The sequence below is a fragment of the Mesoplodon bidens genome (assembly GCF_964165515.1).
Source record: "Mesoplodon bidens genome assembly, chromosome: 5".
Taxonomy (NCBI): domain Eukaryota; kingdom Metazoa; phylum Chordata; class Mammalia; order Artiodactyla; family Ziphiidae; genus Mesoplodon; species Mesoplodon bidens.
This window is the reverse complement of record NC_138161.1, coordinates 48,496,491-48,511,014: the sequence shown is the minus strand read 5'-3', so window position 1 is coordinate 48,511,014 and position 14,524 is coordinate 48,496,491. Positions and strand designations below refer to the sequence as shown.

The 14,524-nt window shown below is 41.6% G+C and overlaps 2 protein-coding genes across 2 annotated transcripts in view; one reads left to right on the top strand and one right to left on the bottom strand.

Annotated features, from left to right (window-relative positions):
* LNP1 (leukemia NUP98 fusion partner 1) overlaps positions 1–12,282 on the bottom strand; it is a 38,038-nt gene extending 25,756 nt beyond the window's left edge. Inside the window, exon 1 of the mRNA XM_081234278.1 lies at positions 11,877–12,282. The gene's annotated coding sequence lies outside the window, so the exon portion shown is untranslated. The remainder of the gene's footprint in view (positions 1–11,876) is intronic.
* A 397-nt stretch (positions 12,283–12,679) lies between these two features.
* TOMM70 (translocase of outer mitochondrial membrane 70) overlaps positions 12,680–14,524 on the top strand; it is a 51,246-nt gene continuing 49,401 nt past the window's right edge. The window contains exon 1 of the mRNA XM_081234273.1: positions 12,680–13,219. Within this exon, the coding sequence (XP_081090399.1) occupies positions 12,893–13,219 (327 nt within the window). The 5' untranslated portion in view covers positions 12,680–12,892. The remainder of the gene's footprint in view (positions 13,220–14,524) is intronic.

Genomic DNA, 14,524 nt, shown 5'->3' with positions numbered 1-14,524 from the left:
AAGAGGTAACACAGAAGGCTGAGACTGCCTATCCTTAGAAAGGCCTCCTTGCAAGGTTGGCCCTTAACTGGTATCTGGGAACTTGGCTGGTAACCAGTCCCCTGTAGTGATATAAAACTTTCCCTAACTGGAACCCTCCTACACTGTTCGTGGGAAGGTAAATTGGTGCAGCCACTATGGAAAACAGTATGGAAGTTCCTCAAAAACCTAAAAATAGAGTTGCCATATGATCCAGCAATCCCACTTCTGGGCATATATCCAGACAAAACTATAATTCAAAAAGATACATGTACCCCTATGTTCACAGCAGCACTATTTACAATAGCCAAGACACGGAAACGACCTAAATGTTCATCGACAGTTGAATGGTTAAAGAAGATGTGGTTTATATATACAATGGAATATTACTCAGCCATAAAAAAGAACAAAATTATGCCATTTGCAGCTACACAGATGGACCTAGAGATTATCATACTAAGTGAAGTAAGTCAGAAATAGAAAGACAAATACCATATGATATCACTTATATGTGCAATCTAAAATATGACACAAATGAACTTATCTACAAAACAGAAACAGACTCAGAGATATAGAGAACAGGCTTGTGGTTGCCAAGGGGGAGAGGGGGCAGGGGAGAGTTGGACTGGGAGTTTGGGAGTAGCAGATGCAAACTATTACATATATATAGAATGGATAAACAACAAGGTCCTATTGTAAGCACAGGAAACTATAATCAGTATCCTGTAATAAACCATAATAGAAATAATATATATGTATATAAATATGTATATATAACTGAGTCACTTTGCTGTATGTACTGCAGTAAATAACCCAACATTGTAATTCAACTACACTTCAGTAAATATATATATATATAAAACTGAATCACTTTGCTGTACACCAGAAACTAGCACAACATTGAATATTAACTGTACTTCAATAAAAAATAAAGATAAAAAAAAACCCTAACGGATAAGAGTGGCCTATACTGCTTGTACAACCAAGGTGATTTATGCTGAACAACTGCTTTCCTTCTGAAAGTCCAGAGTTTTGGTACCTGCCAGGCAGAGCATGCCTACATGACCAGCATCAAATAAAAGCTTAGGGTTCTGAGGCTCCAGTGAGCTTCCCTGGTAAACACTTGGCACGTGTTGTCACAAAACGTTGCTGGAGGAATTAAGCACGCCATGTGTGACTCCACTAGGAAAGGACTCTTGGAAGCTTGAGACAGGTTTCCTCTGGACTTCACCTAAGGGCTTTTTCTGTTTGCTGATTTTGCTTTGTATCTTTTCACTGTTATAAATCTTAGCTATGAGTACATGTTGAGCCCTGTGAGTTCTTTTAGTGAGCCACCAAACCTGGGGGTGGTCTCTGGGACCCCAATGCAGGAAGGAAAGGGAACTCTTCAAACCTTGGGCCAAAAATTTTACCAAAGTAACAAGATATAAATTTACCACCCAAAGAAAAAGAATTTGGTCTACATTATATAAAATTAGTCCACCTCCATTTTTTTCCCTAGTTAAGCCCATCTCTTTTAAAGTGTGAGAGAAAGATGGCTCTCCACTTTGCGTGTCCTAAAGTTCTTGTAACAAACCTAGCACAGCAAAGGAGCAGCAGCAGGTGTCAAGTCTTGGCAGCTGGGGGAGAACTGCTCTTCCGTCCTGTCTGGGAAGCCAGGGCGTGAGAGGAGCCCATCCACCAGCTTTCCTTGGCAGGGACTTGGACACCTGCCTTGAGGAGATGCTGCCAGGGGCATGGGACCAAAGGGAGCTGCCCTTTTGACCCTGCTCTAATACTCTGCCGTGCCAAGCCACAGTGTTTATGCAAAGTGTCAAGTGGCTGAGATAGCTGCAGTTTTCTAGAGTTTGATTGTCCATTTTCTTATGGTACATAATATGAAAGGAATTACCTTCTCTTAGAGGGTAGGAAACTTGTGGTGTGTGTTCTCATAAAGTGATCAGACATCAAGGGTGCCCAGGTAATCAGTGACAATGATCCTTGACCTGTGTAAAAATGAAGTGGCTTTGGAGTGCCCTCTTTCACATTTGCTGCCTCAGAAGACGGCAAAAATGCATAGATGATTTTGCCTTTATTTCACTCTTTCATTCATTTCCTTTTATTTCATTTCATTCCCTTTATTTCATTCTCCATAGCCCCTATATGTTATAGTAATGTATTTTTTAGTTCATTTTTTTTCTTAACAGTTAAAGGGAAGAATTATTCCTCACACTGCTTTCAAGCTTGCCCAAGCCAGTCTCGCTCTGGAAAAGAAATGCTATGTACAGAAGAACTACACTGCTACATCTCTTTTTTCCCCTTTCTTTCTCTTTTTTTTCTGTAGTCAAAATACATCAGTGGTTTTTAGACAGTTTTCACTTGCCAGAAATCAGTGCTTGAAACTGTGTGCTACGTTCTATTTAATGTCTTGACTGTCAGAATGTTCTTTTGCAGGCAACATATCCTAATGTAATCATCCATTTCCATGATCGTTGTCCAGTTACACTGTGATTATCAAGACACAGATTGCTTGCTGCTTAACCAAGTGTCCTAAAGCATGTACGTGAAGGTACATAATTATCATTTTTTATTCTAAAAAGCTATGTAGCTTATATTATGAAAACTATTTTTAAAATATACCACTGTTGATGTAAAAAATATGTGAGGGAAATAAGGTATGTTTTTCGAGGTTTGCCTACTAGAATATTTGTTGTATAAATATCCAGTTACTTCGGCATTAAGCATCATTGAGTTCTGCAGGATTCTGGCTAATGCTAGGCTGCATCAGAGTCAAAGGTTTTAGATACTGTATAACAGGTTTTTATAAAACAATACCTCATCTCTTTCATAAGAGACCTTTAAACACAGCATTGATTCTCATCTGCCAGAGATGGACCCTGTGCAGCTCTGACTCCAGGAGTGTTATTAATTGTACAACCTCTCAAGGTCTTTTTGATCCCTGAGCACCTATTATTCTATAACAGATTGAACACACTGTTTGTTAAAATTTACTATGTAAAAAACTTTATCAGTTCAGCTCATCAGTGTGTCATACTTCAGAAAAGGCTTCCTCCCAGTTATTAATTTCACAGTGCAATTTCAGAGTCTAAGGGTAGTGCCTCAGTACTTTTTTTATTTGTGAGTTGCAATTTTTTTCCTGTATTCCCCCATTCAATCTGGGCTGCCACAATCAGACAGACGGAAAGCGTGAGGACACTATTTTCTTGCATCTATAGTGGAAACCTTAGCAAACAGGAACTGCTCCAGGCCCATCAAATAGATGCATCTCAGCACTTTCTTTTAACTTGAGTCCATAAGCCTCCCCATGAGAAGTGCTCCAGAGAAGAACTGGGCTGGGGGAATTAGACTCTTGTGAGTCTCACTTCTAATAGGGGCAAAATTTTGCAATGTACAATAAAGGAGTGGATCACCAAACATTTAAAGGGAATTGTGACAAAATACTTATGACATATAGAAAAATAAATTGGAAAAATTAAATTTTGAGTCAATGAACAACGGGAAATCATCAGAGTACCAAAAAGAAAACCTTTAATGAAGCATATATATATAAAACAGTGGGAGTTACACAAATGGGTAGCGACTAGATCAAAATGCTATTGAACTACAGGTACTCCGGGAAGATAGCATAGCTTTTCAATCTCTCTGAATCCCCACATAAAAACCAATAGCGCAACGGTAAATGAAAACACCCATGGGGCTTCCCTGGTGGTGCAGTGGTTGAGAATCTGCCTGCCAATGCAGGGGACACAGGTTCGAACCCTGGTCTGGGAAGATCCCACATGCCGCAGAGCAACTAGGCCCGTGAGCCACAACTACTGAACCTGCGCGTCTGGAGCCTGTGCTCCACAACAAGAGAGCCCGCGACAGTGAGAGGCCCACGCACCGCGATGAAGAGTGGCCCCCGCTTGCTGCAACTAGAGAAAGCCCTCGCACAGAAACAAAGACCCAACACAGCCAAAAATAAATTAATTAATTAATTAAAAAAAAAAAAACCCATGGACAACGCTGCAACAAATATTGGCAACAAGATGTCCTCCACCCCCAAGTGGAAGTGTGAGGTCACACAACCAACAGCTAAGACCTGATATAATTGTCCATGCTGAAGGAAGAATGAAGTAAAAGGGCATCCGTCAGACCTAAGAACAAGAGGATCACAAAACAGCCAATAGTTTAGAAAGCACAAGGGACCAATGTGAGAATCGTGTTATCCTTTTATCCACTATGTTGCTGCACTATTTTTTTTAGACCTAGATTATAGATTTTCTTGAATTTTCTATGGAGACATATTGTCTATAAATAATAAAAAGTGGGCTTCCCTGGTGGCGCAGTGGTTGAGAGTCCGCCTGCCGATGCAGGGGACACGGGTTCGTGCCCCAGTCTGGGAAGATCCCACATGCCGCGGAGCGGCTGGGCCCGTGAGCCATGGCCATTGGGCCTGCGCGTCCGGAGCCTGTGCTCCACAACGGGAGAGGCCACAGCAGTGAGAGGCCTGCGTACCACAAAAAAACAAAAAAACAACAAATAATAATAAGTTACTTCTTTGTTTCCACTGTCCTTTTATTTCCCTTTTTGTCTTATTAACACTTCAGTAACATGTAATAAACCTGAAAAGCCTGACTGGTTCTTGACTTCAAAAAGAAAACTACTAATATTTCACTTTTAGATATGATGTTTATTTTATCAAGCTTCTATAATGAAAATGTTTTTCTAATTGCATCACAAGTAAATATGGCAAAATACAACTTTGGTTAAATCTTGGTAGAAGATCATGGTAGATTAAAAATAATTGCAACTTTTTGCTACTTCTTCCATTGAGAGTTGGAGTCTAATTCACTCCCCCATGAATCTGTCCTGTTCTTACTAAGATGTTTGACCCACAGAACATGGTAGAAGTGAAGTTTTGGAAAGCTTTGCAGCTTCTGCCTGGGACTCTTAGCACACTCTAGCAGGGAACCCTGAGCTGTCACATAAGTCTGACTACCCTGACTGCTATGCTGGAAAGGCCACAAGAAGGTGCTCCACTTGATACTCTCAAATGATTCCAGTCTCCAAGCTATCTTCACCAAGGTGTCAGACACTGAGTGAAGCCTGAACCCACCAGATCAGCCATCCACCAGGAGAGTAAACTCTGCTGACACCAGCAGAAGAAAAGAGTCAGTCAAGCCTTGCCCAAATTCCTCAGCAACAAAATTGTGAGATGTAATAAAATAGTTGTTTTAAACCACTATCATTTGGGACAGTTTGTCAAGCAGCAATAGGTAACTGGAAGATAGGTATAGAAACTATTTTTTACGGTTTTATATTTTTTTCAAAATTTAACAAAATTGAGTCTCCTCCTCATTATTGGAGTTGAGGATATTTTCCACTGGTTAGGAAAAACAACAAAAGGTAAAGATAGGCAAACATAGCATAGAGGATCTCAGGTTCAGTGCTAGACCAATGCAAAGATCAGGTCTGCAAGACCAGGGTCACTTAGTGATGGGCCAGCATCTTCATGCAAATCAGAAAAAGTAATACCTTTCTCCTGGCAGGCACAGCCTAACACTAGGCTGTGATGAACAAAGTGCAGGCTGAATCTCAGCCCCCACTTCTCCCAGCATCCTTGTGCAGGGCACAATTAGTATAACCTATATGCAATATCTTTAAAAATTAAAGTGCAAAGCAATGTTTCTACATTTGCAAATGACATAGATTCTTGTGGGTGGCAATGAACTAAGTTGATGAGGATGGAAAGATCTTATGAATCTGTGTGAGTGGGCAGAAAGGTGGCAAATGAGTGCCTAAAGTATACATATGAGCTAACAGTCACAGCTAAGGAGAGGGATCTAGGGTTATTGTAGATTGTTCCCTGAAGATAATACAGAGGTTTCTTCTGACAGCAAAAAGAGCAACTACTTGATTGAATCATTAAAGTGCCATTCCCCCTGAGAAGCAAAGTAGTACCACCCACTCAACTGATGCTCTGATGGAAGCTGAATAAGGCAGAAACCATTATGAGAAAGACTGGAGAAAAATTAACAGCATGAGCGCTCAGAAGAAACAAGTACTTCTATATATGAGTGGAATGTGAAGGACAAACCAAGCAGGTCCTGGTGAAAGCAGCTGCAGTGGTGGAGATGGTAGCAGTGACTACAGCATGCTTAGGACTGGGAACAACTAGCTGTGATGATGGTGGTGATGCAAGCAGACTATTTCTGGTGATGGCAGCAGTAGCAGCAACTGAGTTGATTTCCCAGCTGATACCAGTGATATTGGACGGCAGTGGTGGCACCAGACCATTAATGCTGGCAACAGGAATGGAGATAAAGCAGTAGTCAGGAAACTGCCAAATACTTCATCAACTCTTTGTTCAGCATTGACCACATTTCTGGTATCATGTTGGGTAGATAAATAAATGTTAACAAATACCCATTATATGCCCAGCCCTGTAATAGATGTGGGAGTACAAAGATGACTAGAACATGGTCCCTACCCCTCAGACACTCAAAATTGAGTATGGGGAGCACACATGAGAACAAGTAATTATGGCAATGTGGTAACTGTGAAAAAGAAATATAAACTTCTGTATAGTCCAATGCAAAGAGAGAAAACATATTCCCTTGTTTTGACATACCGCATTAGAGCAGGTACTGTGTTACGCACTGTAGAAGACACAAGATAAATCAGACATAGATCCTGACCTGGGATGCTTATAGTCCAGTCGATGAGGTAGCACAAATGTAATTCTATAAAACAAGTAGAAAAGTGATATGTTTTAGAAAGTTCCAGAAAAAGTACTTTAGGTTTTTAAAGGAAAGCCTGCATATAGTAGACACTCAATATTGTTTTAAGGTGCATTTTACCTATTCAATCTTGAATGCCACTTTTTCCTTCTTTGATACCCTTTAATATAGTTTACTTAAAAAAATCTTTATTGAGTGCCTACTATATTGAGTGCCTGCTATACACTGAATATTTTTGATGAGGTCATGAGGGTAGGACCCTGGTCCACTGGGATTAGTGCCTTTATAATAGGAGACCCTAAAGAGCTTGCAGCTCTCTCTCCCCTCTGGTGAGGAAAAGAAAAAGAAAGAAAATCACCTGAGGACACAGTGAGAAGGCAGCCATCTGCAAGCCAGGAATAGAGCCCTCACCAGAAAGCTAACTGTCCAGAACCTTGATCTTGGACTTCCCACCTTACAGAACTGTAAGAAATAAATTTCTGTTAGTTAAGCCAACCAGTCTGTGGTATTTGATTATAGTAGTCCTAGTAGACTAACACAAGTTTTGGTACAGGGAATGAGGCCCCCAGCCCCCCCAAATTGATGTCCTTCTCAACCCAAATTCACGTACAACACAATTCAGTCAAGTTTTTTGACGCTTTATTATGAGGATTTCTTTCCTCCAATTTCCAGTAACCTTTCCCTCATTTCCATCTGAGTTGTCACTGGAATGGCCTTTATCATCCATATTTCTACCAACATTCTGTTCATGACTATTCATGTATTTCTGTAAGGTGAAAGCTTTGTCTCCTGCTTGCCTCTTTTCTTTCTGAGCCCTCACCAGAATCATCTTTAATGTCCTTATACCTATCAACAGTTTCTTCACAGCAATCTCAGCTTTTTCTAGCATGGGCTTCAAAATTCTTCCAGCCTCTACCCATCACACAATTCCAAAGCCACTTTCACATTTTTTGGTATTTGTTACAGCAGTACTCTATTCCTAGTACCAAAATGTATTGGTATTACTTAGGGTTCTCCAGAAAAACAGAACCAGAAATTTATATAGAAATTTATAAAAGGAACAGACTCATGCAATTATAGAGGCTGAGAAGTCCCAAGATCTGCAGTCTACAACCAGAGACCCAAGAGACCTGATGGTGTAAATACCAGTGTGAAAGCTGGCAAGCTCAAGACCCAAAAAGAGCCAATGTTTCCGTTCAAGTCCAAAGGCAGGAAAAGATCAATGTCCCAGCTCAAAGTAGTCAGACAGTTGAAGTTCCCTCTTACACAAGGAAGGTTCAATCTTTTTGTTCTATTCAGGCCTTCAACTGATTATGGCCACTCACTTTAGGGAAGGCAATCTGCTTCACTCAGTAGGATTGATTCAAATGTTAATCTCATCAGAAAAACATACAAACAAAAAACAAAACAAAACAAAAACAACAACCAACCCTCACAGACACACCCAGAATAATGTTTGACCAAATACCTGGGTTCCTCGTGGCCAAGTTAACACATAAAATCAACCATTACACTGACTAAATTCTGGGCTCTGGGAGTACAAAGTGAACAAAGTTTCTATCCTCATGGAGCTTATGTCCTATTGCGGGGTCACATAAATAAATAATTTCAAACACTGCTAACTGCTAAGAATGTGGACCAAGGAAAAAGACAAAGTGTAAGAAAGGATGTGGGGGTGGGCAGAGACGTTTATAGGAAGTAGAGTGAGTCTAAAAGTCTTTGAGCTCAAAAATGAAATTGGAGGGACTCTGGTGGCACAGTGGATAAGGCTCCGCGCTCCCAATGAAAGGCCTGGGTTTGATCCCTGGTCCACAAACTAGATCCCACAGGCATGCCTCAACTAAGAGTTCGCATGCCACAACTAAGGAGCCCGCCTGCCGCAACTAAGACCTGGCGCAACCAAATAAAGAAAGAAAGAAAAAAAGAATGAAATTGGAGTTATGCTTTGGGAAGAATAATCTAGTATCAAGGTGCAAAGTGACACATAGAAGAGAGGAACTACAGGTGGGGAAGCTAATAGAGCCTTCAGGAAAGATGAAGGAAATGGAAAAAAGAGAGAAAAGAAGGGAAGAAACTACTTATTGAGCACCTACTATATGTCAGACATGCTTTTAAGTGTTTTCACATATTTGAACTGGGAAGTGGCAGAGGGCATGAAAAGGAAGAAAAATATTAAAAAGGTATTACAAAGAATCATCATGACTTCACAGCTGATTTTGTGTTTATGTATGTGTATATTGGTACATTTACTTGTACTTGGGTAGATACAGTTGGAAAAAAGAAAGGCTCAAAAAGGTCTAAGGTTTCAAGTATGGTAACCAGCAAGGTAATAGTGGTATTATGAGAAAAAAGGATTATACAAAGGAAGAGAATGAGGAGGGAGGACAATGTGTTATATTTTTTTTAAATGAGGCATCCAGGCAAAGCTGCTCAATAAACAGTAGGAAAATTACAGGGCTACAGGTGAAAAGATAAGTCATACCAGGAGATGTGAAGATAGAGATTATCTTCAGAGATATGGTACCTGAAACAATGTCCTTTGGTTACAAATGAAAAGAATGAAGAGAAAGAAGAGGACATATTTTTATGGATTCTCCTCCTTGAGGAAGATCTAGAGGTGCGCTGTCCAATATGGTAGCCATTAGCCACATGAAGGGACTTAAACCAATTTAAATTAAAATGAAAAATTTAATTAGTCATACTAGCTATATTTCAAGTGGCTACCATATTGAATATCAGAGTTATAAAACATTTCCAACATCACAGAAAGTTCTACTGGACAGTATGTACCTAGAGATTCATCAGAGTGGAAGAAAAGGGAGAATTTAGTCTCCTGAAAGCCATTCAAGTACAGAATGACCCATGGTATTAAGTGCTCCAATAAAAGCATATGAAAGCTAAAAACAAACAATAACTTGTGACTCTTAAAGCAGTTTCAGACTAGTAAAAAAGTTAGAAACTAGATTATAAGAGATTTTGGATGAAATTGGTGATAAATAGGTAGAGGTAACAAGTATAAACAATTCTTTCAAGTAACTTTTCAGTGAAGAAAAACAGAGAAAGAATGTAAACCTAAGGAAGAACTGAAAGAGAATCAAGCTGTGTATGTATGTGCCTAAGATAAGCATGTTTGTGGACTCACTGGAAGGCTTGGCTACCAATCAACCAAACAGCTATCCACTAACTCTACCAATCAAAAAAGGCTTTGATGTAGCGATGACAATTGAGGGGATAGAATCATACAATTTTAAAGCTATGAGAAGCTTTAGGAATTATCTAATCTACTGGTCACATTATATAGAAAGCAGGTGCCCAGTCACACCCACAGCTTAGTAGTATTAAAAGCTAGAATAAGAACTCAGGTGTTCTGCATCCTAGGCCATTAGATCTTCAGCCTCATTCAAATGCCTCCTAAGACACAGACCAGAAAAGTGAAGAAAGCTTCTTCTATTGACTTCCATTAATCTAGCAAGAAAATATCTATGTTCACATATATAAAACTTCAATTTAAAAAAGACAATTTTTTTACTTCTCTCCTTTAAAATTTAGAAAAACACAACTAAGCATTGAGTGCCTACTATTTTGTAACAAACATTACACTAAAAAGACCTTAAATGTCATCTAATTAAATCTTTAATATAACCTGTTTTCAGTATTCACAGCTTAGAAATTTATGCATCAGGTCAGTGAGGTCACAGAGGTAGTGACACTTTTACTCAGTTCTATACTATCATCAATTAGGAAATGGTGGAGAAAATGGGAGAAAAAAGATGAATAGGCTAGGGAATGGAAATTAGATGTTTAACAAAGTATAAAAGTAACAAAGACAAATTCATATACATGCCAATCTTAAAAATAAAACCAAAGAAAACCAACCCTTTAGATAAATAATTGCTAATTAAACAAAATGTTTCAAGGAACTCTAACATTGCCTTTGCAGGGAACTGGGTGGCTGGGGAACAGGGTTTTAAGGAGACTATTCACAGTAACTTTTGAATTTTAACAATAACAATCTATTACCTCTTCCAAAAAATAAAGTTTCTTTTAAAAACTTTATATATTTCAGTTCCTACCGGTAGTTTGTAATTACTAGCATTCTACAATCCACTGAGGCTGCAGAAAAATTGAAATTTCAAGAAAGAAAGATCCTAACTCTGTTCTGAAAAGGCAAGGGAAAAATTACATTAAGAACAGAAGACTTGCCTTTGGGGGTTGGGAATCAGGAAGGAAGAGAAGTCATTGCCTGGAACAATCACTATTTGATCAAACCAGTTCTATTGCTATTATTTTTAGCTCATCTTTTTAGCCTGTTGCTAAGGAACCCTACAGCCCGAAAGCAATTTACTCATAGGAACCCACATGAAGCAAGAGAAAAGCAATGATGCTGAAGCTTTCTAATTAGGCCATTAAGTCTATTTTAGTGCCGTTTAATAAATTATCTCCTCTCAATTTTTATGCACCGCTATAGTGATGCTGAAAATCTCTGTTGTACCCAAAAGCAAAATCATCATTTGTAAATTTTTAATATGAGGGTCTGCAAATCAGTATATCTGAAATGGGGAGCCACAGTTTCTGGATTCTGATTTTCTATTAATACTTGTGTTTTATTCTTGAAAATACTAAACAATTTCTTGTTTAGTATTTTCTATCAAGAATTCTAAACAGGGGCTTCCCTGGTGGTGCAGTGGTTGGGAGTCCGCCTGCCGATGCAGGGGACACGGGTTCGTGCCCTGGTCCAGGAGGATCCCACATGCCGCGGAGCGGCTGGGCCCATGAGCCATGGTCGCTGAGCCTGCGCGTCCGGAGCCTGTGCTCCGCAGCGGGAGAAGCCACAACAGTGAAAGGCCCGCGTACCGCAAAAAAAAAAAAAAAAAAAAAAAAAGAATTCTAAACAATTTCTTGCAAGGGAAATTTTTGTATTTTAAGAGGTCTGGTGCAGAACATGAGGAAAGGATTTGACAAAGCTATTAGATACATAAAAGCTATGAATTTAAAATTCTACTTGGGATGTGGCAAGAGGGCTGAGACATCTAGTGCAAAACGGCATGACAGTGGGCGGAACAGTGCACTGGCGAGGCCGCGGATGCTCCAGGGAGCGAGGTGTCAAGAGGAATCCGGTATGACACAAATACGTACAGGAAAAGTGGGAACTCTAGGTCTTCGCATTTCTACCCACTCAGTTCGAGAACCTCATAACAACACACAGACGTCATCGCTTTCGTAATTGGCGCAGACGGTGAGTCGCAGGGACGCCGTTCAAGCCGTTTCAACTGGAGCCAACCTGTATTTGCCCGTTTCCACCGAGCCTGATTTGTGCCACCTGCTGTTGCCCCCAATAACCTCAAATTCGTCCAAACTAAAATCTGGTCATGGTAGAGCTAATAAGGTCGGTGATACAGCGAGCTATCTTCAGCTTTTGGCTCTTTCCTCCCATATTTTTAAAAGTCCTTCCAATCCGTTGGTTTCCGAGGACACGGGTACAGACAACGGACCTAACACCGCCGGGCTCTAAGTAGCGTCAACGTGGCAGTAACGAGAAAACGAGGGGTCCAAATTCCACCAATAAATGGGGCAGCTCGGCCTACGCCCCGCCCACCACTCCTGCCAGCCAATAATCTTCACAACTCTTCTGCTACTCCCGCCCATTCTTAGCGCAGTTTCAGAGCCTCTTCCTCTGCTCCCCCGAGCACCAAAAACCCGCCGTATGTGCGCCCCTCTTCCGCTTCGCTATACCAGAGAGCCCTCTGCCCTTCTTTATTGAAGGCGTAGGGGACGGCATCGGCTACCACCCGAGGCCCAAGATCCCAGAAGCTAGTCTCACAAACAGCAGCGGAACGAAAGAAAACAAAAAGGGATGCCTGGGACTTTCACCGCACGCCCAGTTTACTTTGACCCGGAAGTGATTCACCACTCCTCCACCCTTCCCATTCCTCCCTCCCTGGTTGAGAAGGGAAGACGATGGCCAGGTCTGGCCCGGCATGCCTTGGGCTTCCGGTGACCTCTGGCCTTTTTCTGTCGTCCGCTCTTGCTGCCTAGCGTGCTTGTTCTCTCACTGCTTTCCGTCCTTGCCTCCCTCCCGTTTTTCTTCTCACGCTGCCTGGTGACTGTGGCGCCCGTGAACAGCAAGGAGGCGGTGGCGGAGGACACTCGTCATGGCCGCCTCTAAGCCTGTGGAGGCGGCGGTGGTCGCAGCGGCTATTCCCGGCTCCGGGAGTGGGGTGGGCGGCGGCAGTGCGACTGCGGGCCCGGGCACCGGGGGCCTACCGCGATGGCAGCTGGCGCTGGCGGTCGGGGCGCCCCTGCTGCTGGGTGCGGGTGCCATGTACCTGTGGAGCCGGCAGCGGCGGCGCCGGGAGACCGGGGGCCGAGGCGACGCCAGCGGCCTGAAGCGCAACAGTGAACGGAAGACCCCGGAGGGCAGGGCCAGTCCGGCCCCGGGCAGCGGACACCCCGAGGGCCCCGGTACTCACCTGGAAATGGTGAGAAGCAGCCCCGAGCCCTGGAGGTAGAACCCGGCGGGTGCAGCCTTTCCTTGACGGGTTATGCCCGTCAGGGGGCTTCCCATCAGACGGAAGCTGCCAACAGGCAGCGCATGGGTTTAGGGAAACTCAGTTCTGGCTGCCTTTATAGGGAATGGAGTAGCCCGAGGGCACAGGTTAGCAACATTCGTTGAGAGCTTCCTTTTGGTTTCAGAAAAATATTTGCCTTTCTTTCAGTGACACAGCATTTATCCTTAGCGTTGTGGGTACGGGGACATTTGCAAATATGATGATTGTATTTAACTAACTAATGAAGGAGCCAAATTCCCTTAACTATCGGTACGTTGTGATATGAATCGCCTTGGTCATGTCTAGGGCCTAGGACTTAATTAGTAATATCTTTTAATAACAAGCGAATCCCCTTTTTTGAAGTATTTTAGGTTTGGGGATAGGTAAATACAGTGACTGTTGGTTGACAAGAGTAAAATGGTGTTCAGTGGCATTTATTTCATCTGTGGGCATGAGTTCTTAAACTTTTGGGGTAGAAGCATCTTAAATTCATTTTTAAATTTTACCTGAAATTTACATGATCAAGCCTGACATACGGTTAAGCCAAGCGTCGGAGTGTCTGGTGAATTAACTGCTTTGTATGGCTTTGTTGAACTATTAAATCCTTCTGGTAGCTGACAGCTGTGGGGGGAATTGGCCTGGCTGCATTTAACAATACTGGGGTGAGATAACGTGAGGTGGAGGATTTTATCTGAGTCTGAGATTGTACAATGGCGGTTACGGAGTAAATCAGAGTTCACAGTAACCTTTGGTCAAAAAACTTCCAATTATATACATTTGCAAGTTATTTCCACATTATACTATTCAGACTGAAGACATGTTTTTACTAAGTAGTCAAATTAATTTTAAAGGAAGTTCTGATGTGGAAGCAAACTACCTTAGTTTAGTGCATCCTGTATACCTGGCGTTGTGCTAGGCCCTGAGAGAGCCAAATAGTCTTTCTAATGAGAGAGTAAGATACTGCTTTAAAAAGAAAATGCAGAAAAGATGCAGTACAAGTATGCTGGAAGAACCCATGGACTGTGAGAACCAGGAGAAGTGTGCTTTATATTGGGCTCTCCAGCATGGTTACCTTGAGAAAGTCATTTTATCTCTTCGACGTTAGTGTCATCCCTGTAGAATAAGAGAATTAAAATATTGGATCTCTTATATTTCTTCCAGCCCTAAAAATTGGTGATTCTGAGTGCTATTAATGAGAGTGGTAATCAAGGTGATTCTTTGAATTAGTCATCATTT